The 18,634-nt window shown below is 34.3% G+C and overlaps 1 protein-coding gene across 1 annotated transcript in view; it reads right to left on the reverse strand.

Annotated features, from left to right (window-relative positions):
- Positions 1-17,725, reverse strand: part of LOC130898330 (laminin subunit alpha) — a 42,642-nt gene extending 24,917 nt beyond the window's left edge. Inside the window, exons 1-15 of the mRNA XM_057807560.1 lie at positions 17,415-17,725; positions 15,348-15,494; positions 12,654-12,890; positions 12,429-12,599; positions 10,281-10,494; positions 10,006-10,215; positions 7,439-7,711; positions 5,253-5,393; positions 4,869-5,141; positions 4,672-4,806; positions 1,551-1,874; positions 1,232-1,497; positions 756-1,025; positions 474-674; positions 104-415 (exon numbers count right to left, since the gene is read on the reverse strand). Coding sequence (XP_057663543.1) covers positions 104-415; positions 474-674; positions 756-1,025; positions 1,232-1,497; positions 1,551-1,874; positions 4,672-4,806; positions 4,869-5,141; positions 5,253-5,393; positions 7,439-7,711; positions 10,006-10,215; positions 10,281-10,494; positions 12,429-12,599; positions 12,654-12,890; positions 15,348-15,494; positions 17,415-17,651 — 3,411 coding nt within the window. The 5' untranslated portion in view covers positions 17,652-17,725. The remainder of the gene's footprint in view (positions 1-103; positions 416-473; positions 675-755; positions 1,026-1,231; positions 1,498-1,550; positions 1,875-4,671; positions 4,807-4,868; positions 5,142-5,252; positions 5,394-7,438; positions 7,712-10,005; positions 10,216-10,280; positions 10,495-12,428; positions 12,600-12,653; positions 12,891-15,347; positions 15,495-17,414) is intronic.
- Between the last annotated feature and the right edge of the window lie 909 nt (positions 17,726-18,634).

Consider the following 18,634-nt stretch of genomic DNA (forward strand, 5'->3'; position numbering starts at 1 on the left):
GATATTTCTTAAAAATAAATAATTAAATAAAATTTGGTATTAAAACAAGTGACAAAATTGTTTGTACTAGGTTAATAGTCCGTTCACAAAATAGACAACTTACCGTAATATTTATGGAAATATAATTTTCGTTAACGTTATAAATTGCAACTCCTCGATTTTCGTTTGTTATGACCTGTCGACACATTGTGGTATAAGGACAGGAATAAAGTATAACTCGACCTGTTTCTTTGCCTTCTTTCGATTGTTTCGTAACTTCAATTTCGTGCGTTCGAAGATCATCTAAAGGCGTTAGATAATCTATAACCAAAACATAATCTCCTGCTTTATGCACTGAAATGTTGAGTAATATTTGTGGTTGAACCGGATTCAACATGGGAACTTTGTTACTGATTTTTTTCAATTCGTACAAATGCTGAAATGAAATTTTTGTGTATAGATGAAGTTATCGATTTTTTTTGGGGGGGACTTACTGTCGTGTTTTTGAACCACTCCACTAGGGGTCGCCGATTCGGACCGAAACCACCAACACCCCAAGATTTGTCGTAGGAAGTAACGTTTGGATACGCATGGTGACGACATAAATCTTGCTCGCCTATCGTGCAGGCTTTTTCAACTTTTTGGTTCAAAATTGTTGCTAAATAGAAATCTTCTGGTAAAAGTACAAAATAATCCTAAAAAAAAGATGGAAATTTATTGGTAATATTCCAAAAATGTGACAATTTTAATGAAAGATAGTTTGGAAGAATACTCACCAAGAAAACAGTTTGATTTATATTTATAATAACTGTCCATCGTCCTGGGTTCATTACAAATGGTTTTGCAATATTTCCAGTATCGCCGGAAACTGTTACAAAAGCTGGTTGCGAACTATTTCTAAATTGAACCGGTATATACTGTTCAATATCGCTCGGATTTTCCGGAACTATTCTTATACCACCGATAACAGTGTAAGGATTGGGGTTAACGAATCTGAACACCATTCGGTATAAAGATGGTTTTATAATGTTGATTTCTTGTACTACCTAAAATTGTTTTTCTCGTTTGTTGTATATATATATATATATAACATTAGTCAATAAACTGCCAAGACTATGTGTCAAATTTTATGACATTTCGATTAGTCACAGAAAAGTGACAGTCATTTAAGTGAAGCTGCCTACTAAGTACCTACCACACTAAGTAAAATTCAATTTTCAACTTTGATCAGTAGATTATTGATTCCACTAACCTCACTTTGTAGTAAATTCGTAAAAACTGCGTACCCCTTCCAAGAATAATTCGCAAATACATTCTCGTTATGTTCGTATCTAACTTTACTGTTTTCTGGTGTCCGTCCGTCTTCAACTTCGTACTGGTACTGATACAAAGTGGGAAAATAGTGAGCTTGCAGCGGTTCTTTACAAGTACGTCCTTCTACGCGTGGTTGACATTGACACTGACCATTCAGTTTGTTACAGAAATTATTAACGGATCCGCCGACGTCGCAACCGCAATCTAACAATAATTTATTGAATATATTTTATTGAAAATAATTTTTTTATACGTACCGGTACATCCGAATAAATTATCTTTGTTTAAACCATAAGTACCATCGGCACATATCGAACAAGATCTTGATATTACAGACGGTTTACAAACGCACTGACCATCGTCTCCATCGCAAACTCCGATACCTCCTAGAACTCCGCTCGTGTTACATTTACAGTCCTCGCAACCGTTCGGATTGTTGAGATTCAAATTCCAAAATAGAGGTTTGCATTTATCACAAATTCTTCCTTCCACTCGTTCTTTACATTGGCAGAGTTCGCCTTCTGGTACTGAACCGCATCCGGCGAAACCTTCGACCACTCCAGCGGGATGACAGTTGCAATCTAATATCGAAATAAAAATTTTATACTATTGCGGTTTTTTGAGTTTGGGAAATCAAAAAATCGTCCAATTTTTAATAACTTTTGTTTTTATGAATGAAAAAATTAGAGAAATATCTCACTTGGAGAAAAAACAAATAGCGGGTTTTCCATTAAGAAGTGTTGTTTTGATATTCAAAGAAAAATGCCATTTTTTGAGATAAATGATCGGATAATTATTTCATTATAAAGAGGAAGGTATGCCGTTAATAATGGAACACAACATCAGCCGAATGGCCGCCACGACTGCGCTTACAGGACCATATTATATTTCATGAAATTTTCCGTAACCAAATTGCAAAGCGGCTGCCCTATGTCCTCGATAGCCTCACGAATTCCATCTTTGAGGTCTTGAATCGATGCTGGACTGTTGGCGTGGACCTTATCTTTCACGTGGCTCCAAAGGAAAAAGTCGCAAGGTTTTAAATCACAAGATGTCGGTGGCCAATTGTGATCACCTCGGATAACACGGTCCGGAAATTTTTCCCGTAAAAGATCGATGGTTTCGTTGCTTGTGTGGCACGTAGCGCCGTCTTGTTGAAAGTAAACGTTGTCTAAATCAATACCATCCAATTCCGGCCATAAAAAATCATTATTCATCTCTCGATAGCGCAATCCATTCACCGTAACTGTTGCTCCAGCCTAATTTTCGAAAAAGTAAGGTCCGATGACACCGCCAGACCATAAACCGCACCAAACAGTCACGCGTTGAGGATGGAGAGGATTTTCAACAATAACTCTTGGGTTTTCCGAGCCCCAGATTCGACAATTTTGTTTATTGACGTAACCACCAAGGTGGAAATGGGCCTCATCAGTTAAGATGATTTTCATGCATTTCAAGGACCCAATCGGCAAAGACACGACGTTGTTGATGATCGGTCGGCTTGAGTTCTTGTGTTAACTGAACTTTATAGGCGTTAAGACCCAAGTCTTTATGCAAAATACGATGTAATGACGTTTGTGGAATGGCTAATTCCAAAGAACGACGAGGAATGGACAAACCACCTGGGTTTTCTTCAACACTTTGGGCTACAGCAGCGATATTCTCAGTTGTTCTTGAGCGACGTGCACGGGTTTTATTCTTCACATCACTAACTTGTCCCAACAGCTCAAATTTTTCCAACAATTTCTGTATTGCGGTCCGAGAAGGTGCTTAACGTCGACCCAAAAATGTTTTAGTTTTACGAACCGTCTCTGCCAAACTTTCACCGTTTTTATAGTGAATTTTAGTAATTTCAATGCGTCGTTGAACGCATTTTCATTAATGGCGTAGTTTCTACTTGTCAAATGTCAAAAAATGACAGCTTCAAAAGTGACATTTACCGAAAACAGCGGGCTGTTCAAAATAACGCCGCTTATTGGAAAACCCTTTATATGAAAATAGGAGGGAAAGCAGAAGAAAGGGCAAACCAATTAAAAACCAACAAATACAATTATGAAACAGGCAGGATAAAGAAAAGGATACAAAAAGTCTATCAAGCCTACGGAATAAACAAAAACCTATCAATGAGCCTGTACAAGCAAAAATTTAAAAAAAAAAAGATGAAGTAATATTTTATTTTGATATTCATGATGAAGGTGATTTATTGATTAATATAAATACGCAAAAAGTCAGTGTCAAATCATATTTTGATAAAGGAAGCGTTTTCGTAGTGGGATTGTGGCAAAATTAAACCCCAAAGTGTACTAATACTAACGTATTCGTTATCTGGGAGTGAAAGTCGCTAATTTTCATTGGTTAGATTACGTATGACATCACATTTTTATAAGTTAGATTAGATTAGATTGAATTTCATAGGTTATTTATACTTAATGGGTTTTTGATGGCGTTGAATCACTTTTATAGAATTTAAATCAGTTTTCTTATTAATCCATTGATCATTTTGGAAAAAATATGTTGTTTCTAAAAATAGACATTTTCTGTATTTTTTTTCTCAGTTGTCAAAAATTTTGACAGATTCATAATTCATATCAAGTCCTTCATAGTTGCTAATGAACATCTGTCAGGATATAATTTGCTATCGCTTCTGTGAGAGTGGTGAGTGACCTCTTCGACTCACCAATGTCCTTCTTTAAACAATGAATTTCGTTTACTCTGTTGGGCAATTTATTGGTTGGTGTTTTATCTTTTAGTAAAAATAGATTCAATATTAAGGATTTGACTGATATTAATATTGTGTTGCTTAAAGATTCCAGAAAGTTTTGGGAGGAACTGATTTTATATAGAAATGTCGAAGTCAGTGTCAAATGTGTTATACGGAATTGGTTTCAAAAGATATAAATGAAAAATTTGTGAAATATTTCAACTTTTTTCGACGTTTTCGTTTAACGTGCCTCAGCCTTTCGAAATTTCTCCTTTTTTTTTTGAAAATTCTTTTGCTACGTCACCTAAGTTTGGGGAAATGATCGTTTAGTCTTATTTCAATTACAGTGTTTATTACATTTGATATTATTTTATGGTTACAGGGAGTTTTAAAATTTTATTAATCATTTTAAATTATTCCCCCAATTAAATATAAGAATCAATTTCAAGGTTTTAAACTTTCCATCACATGAAAAATTAACATTTTTGTACAGAAAAAAATATATAAAAACTTCAATTGATTACTTGTAAGAAATTCATCGAGCCCCCAAACTAAAAATGAGTTTTATTTTTTTATTTCTGTAATTTTTTAAAAATTGGATAATTTTCCAAGCCAAAAAATTTCGAAACAATATTTTTAAGTTTAACTTTTATTAAAAATAAATTTTTTTGAAATACCTTCGCATGCCGGGTAATTGTAATATCCCTCTTTGCACAAATCGCAATGTTGACCGTCGAAATTGGGTTTGCATTCGCATTTACCGTTTTGATCACAGGAAATGCCGATCGAACCAGCGCCATCGCAATCGCAAGCTGAAACGATGAAAAAACATAAAAATATTTCTGATACGAAATATGTTTAGAAATGATCTTACGGTTGCAATCCGGGTAATTGAAGTACCCAGGACTACATTGATTGCAAGTTTTCCCGGCGTAATTCGATAGACAGGAACATTTTCCCGATGTGCTGCAACTCGAACCGTGAGATCCTTTTTTGCTACAATCACACGGTTTACAATCCGGATACCCGTAGTACCCCAAAAGGCAAGTATCGCATCGAGCTCCCCCGTACCCAGGTTTACATATACAACTACCGTTGGTTTTATTACAAATTTCAGGTTCCGTACCGCTGCTGTCACAATCGCAATCTATAAATCAAAAAAAATTAATTATCAAATCGAATTTTCACTTAATATGGATACTTAATGATACAGGGTTTGTTCAATAATGTTTTTTCGATGTTTAATTTTTATACTCACACGTACAATCGTTGTCTTTATAGAAATAACCGTTTCTGCAATGCTCGCACTTGACACCATCGTATTTATTTTTACAAGTACATGCTCCACTTTCTTGGTTGCAGGAATTCGATTCAGAACCCTGAGGATTACATTGACATTCTGAAAATGACGTTAACAAAATCAAAACGAAAAATATTGTACACCAACACTCAAAACACTTCCTCGAGCGCGTTTCGTTTACCAAATTATCATCTTCAGAGACTAAAGGTGGTGTACCTTGATTCGGTTTGTTTTTTTTTCTACAAAAGTTACTTTTGACAACCACAAGGTGTCGCGGTTAATTACAAATGGTTGTCCCGCATACAGCCATTTATTCTGATAAATAATAATCATTTTACAAGTAATAATTGCCATTATGGTTTAATTGCATGAGTACAAGGTGTCTCGAAAAAAAAGTTTCAAGAAAAACTGTAAAAAAGACTACTCACTATTAAAAATTATTATCCACTAATACCTAACTATACACTTACACTTATATAATTTATTTAAATTGATCGGTTACAAACAACCACCCCATTCGCCAAACTTTAGACTCTTCTATCATAATAGGATAGGACCGGCTCCACGGTCCATGTCATGAACGAGTTCGTAACAATATATTTCTTGAAAATAATATCGTCCAAATGTAAACAGTCGCGCTCACGGTATTCGTTTAATCGAGCACTAAAACTGTCTTTGCGGCATATGAAACGTGCCTTGGTGAAACGGAGAACTAAGTTAAGGAAGGGATTCAACAACGCAAAGAATACTGGTAATTGAACGAACTAAAAAACAGCCTTAGCAAACTATGGTAAGGAATTGAGGAAAGAAGGACTTGGAGACTTGGATGAATTATCCCCAGCACAACGTTTCCAAAAAGTCTTAACAAAAATTCATTCGAAAGGAATTGGACTACTTCAGAAACCAAACGGAGAACACAGCAACAATGAGCAATAAACTTTCAAGGACTCACTTTCCCGGTTCCTAAAAATGCTGGGAACCAAAGAACGTACTGGATAAAAGGATCAATGGTCCTAACAAGAGGAGTTGAATTCTGAAACGAAAAAACTTTTTGATAAACATTATCAAGTGGACGATTGAGACCTTCGATCCTTACAAATCACCTGGCAAACACAGCATGCTACAGAAAGGCTTCGAAGTAATGAAGAAACATCTCCAGGAGCTCCAAAATACGGTGAGAGGCAAAAGCACAGTTCGTACCAAGATCAACCAAAGTCTTATCTCCTTTTTCTTAAAAACTATGGAAAAAGCCTTAGAACGAGACTTCAGAAGTACGGAAAAAGTCACTTAATACCAAAAAATTTGCTTATCAAAAAACCATATGCGCTACAAGTTGGAATTTCCGGAACCGTTGCTAAAAGTTAACCTTCAGTCTCTGAAGACGATAACTTTGTTATCGAAACACACGCCAGACAGTGTAATTTTGAGTGTTGGTGTAATGCTGGTATAAACAGTCTTCAGTCTCGTCGAAACGCGCGTCAGACAGTGTAATTTTGAATGTTGGTATAATGGTGGTATAAACAGTCTTCAGTCTCGTCGAAACGCGCGTCAGACAGTGTAATTTTGAGTGTTGGTGTAATGGTGGTATAAACAGTCTTCAGTCTCGTCGAAACGCGCGTCACATAGTGTAATTTTGAGTATTGATGTAATGGTGGTATAAACAGTCTTCAGTCTCGTCGAAACGCGCGTCAGACAGTGTAATTTTGAGTGTTGGTGTAATGGTGGTATAAACAGTCTTCAGTCTCGTCGAAACGCGCGTCACATAGTGTAATTTTGAGTATTGATGTAATGGTGGTATAAACAGTCTTCAGTCTCGTCGAAACGCGCGTCAGACTGTGTAATTTTGAGTGTTGGTGTAATGGTGGTATAAACAGTCTTCAGTCTCGTCGAAACGCGCGTCAGACAGTGTAATTTTGAGTGTTGGTGTAGTGGTAGTGTAAACAGTGTGTTCAATTCAATAGTTGAAGACACAGAAAAATCTTTTGACAGCAAAGATATTGCTCTGACAGTCTTCATCGATACAGAAGGATAGAGAAGGAGCCCCGCGCCTTTCCGAATAGCTGCGTTCACGTTCAATACGAAAGTGAACTTCCTTTCGAGACACTTTGTAATTAGGAAAGAATTAGCGATATTTATCTGTTTACCTGTACATTGAGGGAAATTGAAGTATCCAGAAGCACATTCTTTACAAAACGACCCGCCGAAATTATGTTTGCAAGTACATTCTCCTCGTAATGGAGCACATTGTAATTCCAAGGTTCCGTTGAGGTAACAATCGCAAGGTCTACAATTTGGGTAACCGTAATAACCGAAACTACAACTGTCGCAGTTCGGTGGGACGTATTCCTTTCTACATTCGCATCGGCCAGATCCTTCTGCACAATTACCGGTAGAATAGAAAACGTCACATTGACAACCTGAAATATTCAAAAATACATATATATCAAATCAAAAAACGGGAAATTTGTATCGGTGGTAGATATGATTTTAAAAGTTGGTAGTTTTCTACTAATACTTCTTTGAACAGTTGGTATAATAACATTTGAATTATGATTTAGGTGAACAAAAATATTTATAAAAGAAAATTAGACGCATCAATATCGAGTAAAACACCGAAAGTTGGTAGAACTACCAAAAAATAAAGTTGGTAACACTGTTACAAGCTATCAATTAAAATAACGTTATTGACGTCATAAATACTTCCTGTATAATTGACAAGTGTCAAATATTGACCGATTATTATTTGATTCAATTGTAGGTTATAAAATTGAATTTGGGGGTTATATTTTTGACGTCACTGTACATTCTAATTGTTCTTATTATTTCACACAACAAAGTTAACAACTAAATTTATTAATCCTCGTATATTCCTGTCTAAATTTATTTCAAAAATTTCGAAATAAAACACTTTGACACCTTTGGAGATATTTTTTTATAGAAAACAAAACATGATGAACATAACCTAAAAATGTTTTGATTTATGATTTAGTGGATTCAATAAAAAATAAAATTTTTTTTTTATATTCAGTGCAAGCTGTAAAATGTCTGAACCTTGCTGGTGTTAGTGCTGGGCACTCACTGATGACGTGGTTTGTAGTTTTATCCTCCTCCGTGCACTGAAGTATCGTCCGTGATGCTCATGGTGTGGAGATGGAGTCTTAGATGTCTGTTGATTGGTAAGAGAGACCAGAAGGTCCATCTATGTATGTCTTCGTTAGTCCCATGCCAGGTGTATCTATCTATCTCCGCCGAGCTCGCCTTGCAAGCAGGTTGTTCTCGGTTTTGAGCCAATTGGTCCCAATCTGGCGAGAGGGTCCCCTTCGTCGTTGCCCGGGCACCCAAACGAGCTAGATCTTGCAGCTATCACATATGGAACATATTCTTTTCTTAACCATCACTCACCAGTTCTTGTAGAACTTTCTTGCACCCTAGCAATAGCTAAAACACCCTCTTTCGATCGTTATGGCTTGTATTACAGCTCTATTATCTGAGCAAATAGAGAGTACTGTGTTTTAATATTCAGTTATCATCAAATAACAAAAATAAATTCGAAATTTACTATTTGTTGACACAAGGCGGACGACAGATGACATATAGAATCATAGAAACACTTGACAGATAGGATTACAAAGCATATGACACGCAGAACAAGCGGCACCACAAAATACAATATTATTGACAATTGACATTCCAATCAACAATCGCAATGCCGACGTCTAAGACTGTTAATATTTATTTTGTTTGAATTATAAATAATTCGCATGGACTATGATTGAATTTACACTGATTCCCGTGGATTTATGGTTATGTTTTTGATTAAGTGACACATATGACAGGTGACAGTTGACATTCGACTTAAAACTGCGATATACATAACTGCGACAGTTGATACCATACCTCCATTACATTAATGTAAAAATCCCGCGGGCGAACGCACATTTAGAGCGCTGTAGCATTACAATATGGCGGCTTGGTAAAAACTTTTTCAAGAAATGAATAATAAATTAAGAATACTGTGTTGTAATGGCAAATTCGAGTTAAACTTGACTCTTTTCGTCATCAGATTATGAATTTCCGCCTCGATACGCTAATAGCTCCCTTCGAACCATTAATTTCAAGGACTAAATAGACGCGTTTTAGATGGAACGTACCCACCGACAGCTTCTCAAAGTTCCGTCCTCTTCAGCACCTCCTACTACTAATGACGTATTTCCGTTCCTACTGCTACTGGTATTAATAGAATTCGTAATTTAGTTTTTATACCATTAGAGGACGCTAATTTTGACAGAACAAATATCAATTTTGCAAATGGCGTCTTAAGAATACGTGTTGATCCCATAGAGTTAACATTAAAGATAGACGAAGCAACTTGTTATTTCCAATCCAATCGGAATAGAGTAAAGAAAGATAGTGATTGGTAAATCGATGTTCTTTCTCTCTCTATCAGTAGTTTGGTGCCAGTTTAACAATCTCCAATACCTAGCTCTTTCTCTCTCTTTCTATCTATCTCTAATATCAACTCTATGGTTGATCTGAAACGTGTAGTTTCTTCTAGTGGTCTGTAGATGGCGCTCGGTGCATAAATTATCAAACGAGAACAATTAATTTTTCAGATTAATATTTGAAAACGTTTAACTGCGAATAAAAGTCAGATTAGCACATTTATATTATACGAGGTTTATACAAAAAGTTGAAATTTAGGCATACTCACGTTGACAAACGTCAGTTTCATTCCAATGTTTGTTGTAAGGTCTGAAAAATGTCGGTTTGCATTTATTACAATTTATTCCTTCGGTATTATCTCTACAGTTTTTGCAAACACCGCCGCCATCGTATTTTTCGTGTATATCGAGAGATAGATGCTTTTTATCTACCTCTTTGTCGTATTCGCATTCATCGCTATGACCGTAACAATTACAAGCTACAAAATATTGTCGATATATGGTCAAATTATTATAAAACGCTATGTATGAGGCATTAACTTACGTTCACAACGGAAAAATGCGTCGTGTTTGGATTGTCTCCAAGCTTTTTGTTCGAAACCTGGACAACAAACGTCACATTTGGCCCCGCAAGTATTATGCTTGCAGTTACATAGCAGTACTCTACTGTCTCGAGAATCGGGAATGTCGCAAGCGTCCGCGTGTCCGTTACACATACAACGACCTCCTATACTTATTTCTTTGATGGAATAGAAATACTAAAAATAACATCAGCCTTGACATAAACTAATCAAAGTTACAAAAGACACTAAAGATTCTTTGAGGCACATGTGAAAAGCAAACACAAGAATGTTAACAGGCTTGCACTTCTCCAAAGACAGGGCGTCTGCAGTCGAAATCGGTGTTCATGAGCCACGTCTGCCTGTCGATTAGATCGTACAGATACTGCTCTAGATGGGATTATTTTGGACAGATCGGAAGAGCAACAGACATGGTCAGTTTCTATGCTCCAAACTATCCAAATTTCTGGTCAACTCTGGATGGCCTATAAGACGAATTGCTCTCTTCTGTGTTGAGTCTACCACCCTTGAAGTATACTTAGGAGCCGAGTTCTAGCAATACCCCAAAGATGGACGAATCTGGGCCTTGTAGAGGATTATGATGAGGATTGTGATGCTGCCTTAGCTAACAAGCGAATTTGCGGTAATTGTGATATTTTATATCCAGACAGGACCAAATCCTGAAATGCAGTTTGTAAAAATACCAGCCAGGGTCTTTGTTGCATTAAACGCAATCATCCAACCCGTTTCAGAATGTTTTCAAGATCGATATAGATGGTGGTGATCTGTGTGCTTTTATCAAGATATATATCAGGTTTGCAGTTTTGTCGAATAGATCGTTGATGTATAACGTTGACCTCGAAACCTTTCTGAGGTGTTTCCATCGATAACAACCTAAATGGGTCGGTCTTTGGGGAAGCTACTAAGCCAGTCAATAAGCGAAGACGACAAACCGAACGTTTCTAAATTTATTTGGGCACCAAACTCTGTCAAAAACCTTCGATATGTCAGGGCGATTGCTCCGGATTCTTCATACATTAGTGAGTCCATACATTAGTGACATGGATAAGAGATCCCCGATGATCATGTTCATTAAATCGGGCGGTAGTTGTTGGAAACCGTCTTTTTCCCTTTTTTTTTGGTTTGGTTAACTACAGAAGTCCCCCTAAACCTTAGATTGAGGGTGATAAAATGTTATATTTGGCCAATTCTTTTGTATGGTGTGGAGACGTGGTCCCTGGAAGTGAGATCCTTAAACAGAATAGAAGCAATGGAAATGTGGCTGTTGCGCAGACTTCTACGGATCCCATGGACCGAGGGGGTGTGGAAAGAAAACTGATCGCGGTAATTAAACAACGAAAAGTATCTTATTTGGGACCGAGATTATTAATTCTCAAGCTCATACTGACGGGAAAGATCGACGGAAGGAGAGGACGTGCAGAAGAGGGGTGCCTTCAGATAATAGATTGGAAATTTTGAACAAGAGAACACCTACACGCTCCGTATCGAAATTACTGGAGTCGGTGAACCAATTCCGGCAGAATCAAGAGTTGAATTTGAAGCAAACTCGCGGATCGACAAATCCGCCTTCTTATTTGCGGTCATCATCTCCAGCCAACGGTGGAATGTTTGACCTTGGCCGACGGCTTTTGTTACAGACCAGAATGACCTTGATCCATTCGCGCAAAAGAGAAGTATCTATAGTCTGCTTGCAGGTATTTCTTCTCTTAAAAACACTACAGATTATTTGAGGTACATCAATTCTATGACGTATCAATCATTTGTCAGCCATGAACGAATTTTAATTTTTCTTTTCCTGCCGTCAGATCTATGGTTCGATTATCATGAGTAAGTAGATAATGTTGAGCTTCCAGTTTTCTCAAATATCGCGTCTGTAACAGGTTGGTTCTATTCACAAGCGACAGAGGGATATAAAAGTTGATCCCACGATGCAAGTGTCTCAAACCTGGTGGTGGTTATGTTGAAAACTAACCGAAACGTTGCTCTACTTAAAGCATATGGATTGGGAATAAGCTCAGTTAAATATCAAGATGAATATAAATGATAGTAAAACAAAGACAGTCACAAACTAAGATTAAATAACGATGATGACGATCTGCGATGGTACTCACCCTTCTTGTAACCGTAGGATCTTGTCGAGCTACTGACATTAGATGTCCAAGTAAATTTTTCGTCCGGAGGAATCTCAATCTGACATTGGTCGCTCTTGTCCATTCTTGTAGTACGGACGAATTGAAATAATGATTTGCCGATGGTCTTTTATTCAACAGAGAAATCGGAATCTGAAATTATGTGATTTTTTTTTTGTGTTTGAAATAATTATTGTAATTACGAACCTCCCCGCCTTCCAGTGGTACGATTTTCGAATATTCCGTTGTGCAAATTACGGAATTGTCTTTGACGATCGGTTGTAAACTTTCTCTACCAAAAAAAGTTTCGCAATCGTATGCCGAATCTGAAAAATATTGCCAAGGGGTGTAGGTCTTTCCGTAATCAGCAGATTTTTCTAAAATCCATAAACCTGGTCGAGGAGAATTCGCCATTTTTATATAAACATAAGCCACGTGAAATTCCTGTAAAAAAAAGTTCGATTTCACGTTGTAATCGCACAGTCAATCCACAGTGAAAATATATGAAAAACCAAATAAATTTTTCATATTGTGTCCTACATTCTAACTCCTATTTTTAAATAAATTTTTCCGCTTCTTCAAATTGCAAATATTTATTGCTGAAACCCCTTTGCGACGCCAATGGAACTATCTAGTGACCAGACGGAAGTTCACATTCTTGTAATTCAATAATTTATCCGGAGATGATAAAAAAGTGGTCCGTTTGATTATAAACGGAAACTGACGCCTACAACGATGTGAATCTTTATCCGTTAACTGTCATGATAAGCACCAAAATATATTTAAATAGTAATAGGGATAACGCCTAGCCTATAAAAACCCGTTTTTCAATTTAATTGCAGCGAATTTTTTCCTATCAATATTCAGTTATAAAACTTTAAATAGTATACCCAAACTTTTTACTATCTAAATTCTATAATTTTACTCCACACTGTATAATAAACATCGTTAAAAAGCATAAAGGGATTTTCAATATTTTTTAATGGAATATTTCCTCCACATATCAAATTTCTTATAACAAAACTTATTTCTATAAAATTTAATCATTTCATTAGACTTTTCTTAAATACCCCTCAATAAATAATAATCAAAGATTTTATTTTTATAACCTCCATTTTTTGTCAATACAATATCAGTAAATATTTCCATACATTTTATATTAACAAGCGCATCGGAAAATAGTCTTAAAGGAGAGTACATTTAATAACAATTTCCAATATGCTGTGAATTAGATGGAACATAAAATTTCCTATAAGATAGAATAGGTGCGTTCGAGATTCTACTTTCTGTACTCGCCGCATCTCATTCGCTTTTATCTAGTTTTGTGATCATCGTTGTATGTCAGCAATTGATTCTTTTTAGGTTATATTATGCTAACAAAATTCGAATTGGATTGTGTCGGTTATTTTGTTTTAGGATCTTATTATTATAAGTCTAAATTGAAATAAAATCATCCTTTAAGTGAATCTTGTTATAGTGAAAGTAGAATATACGTTTGAACTTTGAAATATAAAAAGGATTTTATTATGGAATATCATATTTACGCAAAGGTATCTATAGCACTTAAATTATAAGTAACAATAACTTTTTACGTTTCTTAGAGATTTTTTTCGATTTAAAGTTCTTATTTGTGAAATAAAATTTATATTAAATGTACTTAAACATTTTTTCTTGTTGGATTTTAGTTGCAATAAAGATTAATATATTTTTAATACGATTTTTATTTATGCTTTTTAATTTAAACAATACTATGTATATTCTGTGGAATATCAACAGAAATAACGAGAGAAAACAGATAAAATCATAGGCGTAGTTTCATTTTATAAATTAGAGTGACAGGGAAATCTATAATCAAAAAATTTTTGAGAATTTCCTGAATTTAAATATAGTGTTATATCCACATCAAAAATACAAAGAAAACAAAACAAAAAAGTACACATTGCCTTCCTCGATCTACGAAAAGCTTTTGGCAGTGTAAAACAAACTTGAATATAAAAGTTTCATAATAAATAATGGACCGAGGGTTAATTTTACAACTTAGAGTAAAATTGGATATTAAACTATGGTTTAAACTCTAGCTTAAACCAATAGTAAACAAGATTGATATTTGTTTTAGAGTTGAATTGATTAAGAAAGTTGTATAAATAAAGGACATTCTGCAATTGCAATTTGTGTAACAATGAAGCTGTGCTTTTGGTTAACATTTCATTCATTTTACCAAAACCCTTTATATTAATTATGTTGGAATCTTGCGTTTCATGTTAAACTGAGGTTTAAACTACCCCCTGATCGCCGGTAACGTTTAAACCGAAGTTTGTCGCTGTATCAGTGGTTTAAAGTGACGTTTGAGGTTAGGTTACCTCGTTTTACAGTCTATATACATAGTTGCAACTTTTACATCTCTAATTTCTTGTTCTTTATGCAAATAAAGTTTCTGATTTCATTAAAACTTCAATATAATAAAAAAAAAATTATTTTTCCTCCCCAAACTAAGCGTTTTTTCAAAAAAAAAACGGATGTTTCTTGCTTATAAAAGCATTTTAGAAATATTCGTAGATAACTAAAGTGGAATTAAAAGAAAATGAATAGGGTAAGTATAAAATTCGTATTATCTATCAACCAGTGTAATGTGCTGACGCCAACTCTGTTCTCACATAAAATTCAGATAAAGAACAGTTTACTTTAGAACACATGGTCGCCAGATCTTCTTCGAGATGTAATTTTGAGAAATAGAACAATATCTTCAGTTTCGGTTAAAGACCTTTGAAATTATCAAAAGGTCAATACATATTGATTATTGTAGAATAGATAATTATTCTTTGAACTCGATTTGATAGTTTTAAATATTTATATATATATAAAAATTGCGTGATTCGAATATAGTAGGTTTAAAAGAAATACCTGTCCTAAATCGATGGTTAAATTAACCTCATTGTATTTCATTCCTCTGGAAAGTGGCGGGCTCTGCCACCAATTCTCTCTACCATCGACTGCGAATTCTGCAGGATGTTTTTTATCCGATCTAGCAGGGTCACAGACATCGCAGTACTGAAATAAATAAATAAAACATGTTTTGTCGGTTTTATTGAAATAAATCATTTTTCGATGACTAGGTGTAAATATAAAGAAAAGTTCGACATACTATATGAAGTTATTAGTAGCACAAAGTAATATAATCTTTTATTACAAAATAAAATTGTTGGATTATTACTACGCCTAGTTGTAAAACGAATTTTACTATAAAGCAATAAACTCCAAACTACTGTGTTATTATTTATTTGCGAAAGTATTTTTGCTGAATGTTTCTAATTCCCGGAAATACTATGTATCGAATTTCACAAACGGTTTAAAATGATTATCTAAACATTGGAAAATGAAATGTTAGGTTAGAATGTAAATGTGAAATGAGAATGAGAAAACTCCTTATTTGACATTTCAACGGATCTGTTTGTAATTAAAAAATTTGGGCAAAAAAAGTAATTTAGTAAAGAAAAATGCATTGAATTATCTCATGAACATTAAAAAGTAACATAAATACTGAAAATATAGCTATGAAAAATTAGGGTTTAATCGCCATTTTGGGATACGTCTTATTTAAATTTGACATTTGCAACGTTGCCAGATTTATATTTTTTTAGAGTTATTTCTTTTTCCGTGAAAATAAGCAAAATCATGCTGTCACGTGGTACTAAGACTTAAGTAATCAGTTTATATACAGAGTGTAATAAAAAGGTACGCAGTAAATAAAACCAAAATGGAAATATGAAATACTATGTTTTAGATAAAATTTATTTGGAGATATCAAATAATATGAAGTAATACTCATCGATACATACAGGGTGTAATAAGAAAGTTATAAATTGAACCACGTATGTGGTTAAAAATAATACGATAACTTACGTAAATGCAAATGTACACACAGAAAAAGTGACAGTCCATGGAAAGTCGAAAGATATGATTGGAATCGATAATATAAAATTAAATTAGTGTCAACAAGCTGAAGAATTAAACAAAAAAAACTTTCTGCTTTTTATATAATGAATCATCTTTACGGTCTTAAAAAAATATTTCTGGAAGCATCTATTTGTTGATTTACGAAAGTATTCAGAAATTTTGAAATTATTTTAGAATTACAGAATTTCAATTTGAATAATTGTATTGTTTAGATGGTCCCAATAAAATAACTAAAGGACGCTGTTTACATTTTGGCTCTACATCAATTTCGGAGCTCTGAAATCACCAAACGTGTAGGAGGACTCATAAAATTGCACTTGATTATCTAGAGCCAGTTTTTGGTGTCAAATGCTTACGTTTGGATGCTTTTATCGACTTTCACAAAGTCCACAGTATTTAAGAGATAAAATTCCACTATCTAATAACCAGACATAGTATAAACGCAATCAATTATAGAATTAGGAGCCTCTAAAATCACCAAACGTATAGGAGGACTCATAACATTGCACTTGATGATCTAGAACTAGTTTTTGGTGTCAAATGCTTACGTTTGGAAACTTTTTTGACTTTCACAAAGAACTTTCAGACATCTAAATGGTTTCACCATCACGATGGTATGAAGAGGGGGCGGCAAATACCCTTACACATATTCATACATACATAATACTAAAATATAAACTATAAATCCGACCCTGTCTTAAGTATTTTAAATATTTTTTTTCAGTTTTTAGTTCGTATAAAAATAAAAATCACATTGAATATTTTGTTTATTATTATACTTATTAAATTCCAATATAAGTAATAGACATTTTCACAAAATTCTAACCTAACATAATCATTTTTCACGAAATAAACAAAAAAGTAGAAAAAACGCTATTTGGAACATAAAAATGTGTATGAATGAATAAAATTTCTAATGAAAACACTTGTTACACATTTTTCCTACAAATACTGTCATATATTTTACGTCTTAAATCTGTTAAGTGATAATAATTTCTTTAAAGAAAAACCTACCTGCCCCTGTATAACATTCGCGGTGAGATCATTCTCGGAATTCGCACCAATCAGTTTACAATATAACTCCGGTCCTTGAATACCCTCGCCGCAAGTAGCCGTTGCAGTAATATGTTTACCTTCGGCTAAATTAAAATAGGGCGGCGTTAGCGATTCACCCCGTATACCGGTAAACAATGAAAATAAGAAAAACGTTGGGAAAGCGACGATGCCTCCCAAGGAAGTTGTTCTTAACATGGTTACGCGACTACTGATCACTGAATGAATCTTGTTGTTGGTAGCATGAAATTAGGAATAAAAGATGGTCGGGAATGGTCCTAATCGCTGCCGGCGTGGTTTGAATTATGTAGCGTCTGCAGATTAGTAAAACTGATGCAGGGCCGTCTTCATATCTATATAAAATATATTCACATTATCAAATATTTTAGTTTCTGTCATAAAAACATTTGTATAATAAACATTTTTTAGTATATACGTGAAGCTATCATTCATATTGTAGTTTTAATTGATAATTGAGAGTGAAATTAGTTTAATCAAAATATCTGCCAACAACATGGAAGGTTAGAAATTCATATGACTATAAGAATGCTGGTTACTCGGAAACAAAATGAAGCTGTATAAAATAATTATAATATTATTTATTTAATAAATCATGAATATTATATACAAATGAATTCATATATTAATTGTAACGTCATATAAGCGTTTTTAAAAGTTATGACTCTAAACAAAAGTCGAATGTATATCTTATTAAATTGTTTTAAAGTTGTGTTTTTCTTTTTTTCTTGAAAACTTCTGGTTATTGAAGGACTTTTCGGAAATTATGGTTGACATATGTAAACATATGGTAAACAGTGCTGCCACAATTTAAAAGCTGAATGTAAAAATTGAACTAGAAAATGTACTAGATTGTACCAACTTCAAACAAATTTGAATTAAATTTTTTTTTCCAAAAATGTTATAGACTGTGTCAATTATTATTTTAAGGATGAAAAATTTATATAAAGTTTACCGATAAAATTAGCAATGCAGTACAAAAATCTCACGATCTAAATATAAATCAACTTGGCTCTGTTTTCTAATTATTGTTACAATCTAGTACAATTTCTAGTTTATTTTATTAAACGAAAATATAAAATAACTTTATATTTGCGAACGCATGGAAAATGTATTAGAAAAAAGGAAAAATGTACTAGCTTATAAAATACACTAAAATGTAC

The sequence above is a fragment of the Diorhabda carinulata genome, chromosome 9 (genome assembly GCF_026250575.1).
Source record: "Diorhabda carinulata isolate Delta chromosome 9, icDioCari1.1, whole genome shotgun sequence".
NCBI lineage: Eukaryota > Metazoa > Arthropoda > Insecta > Coleoptera > Chrysomelidae > Diorhabda > Diorhabda carinulata.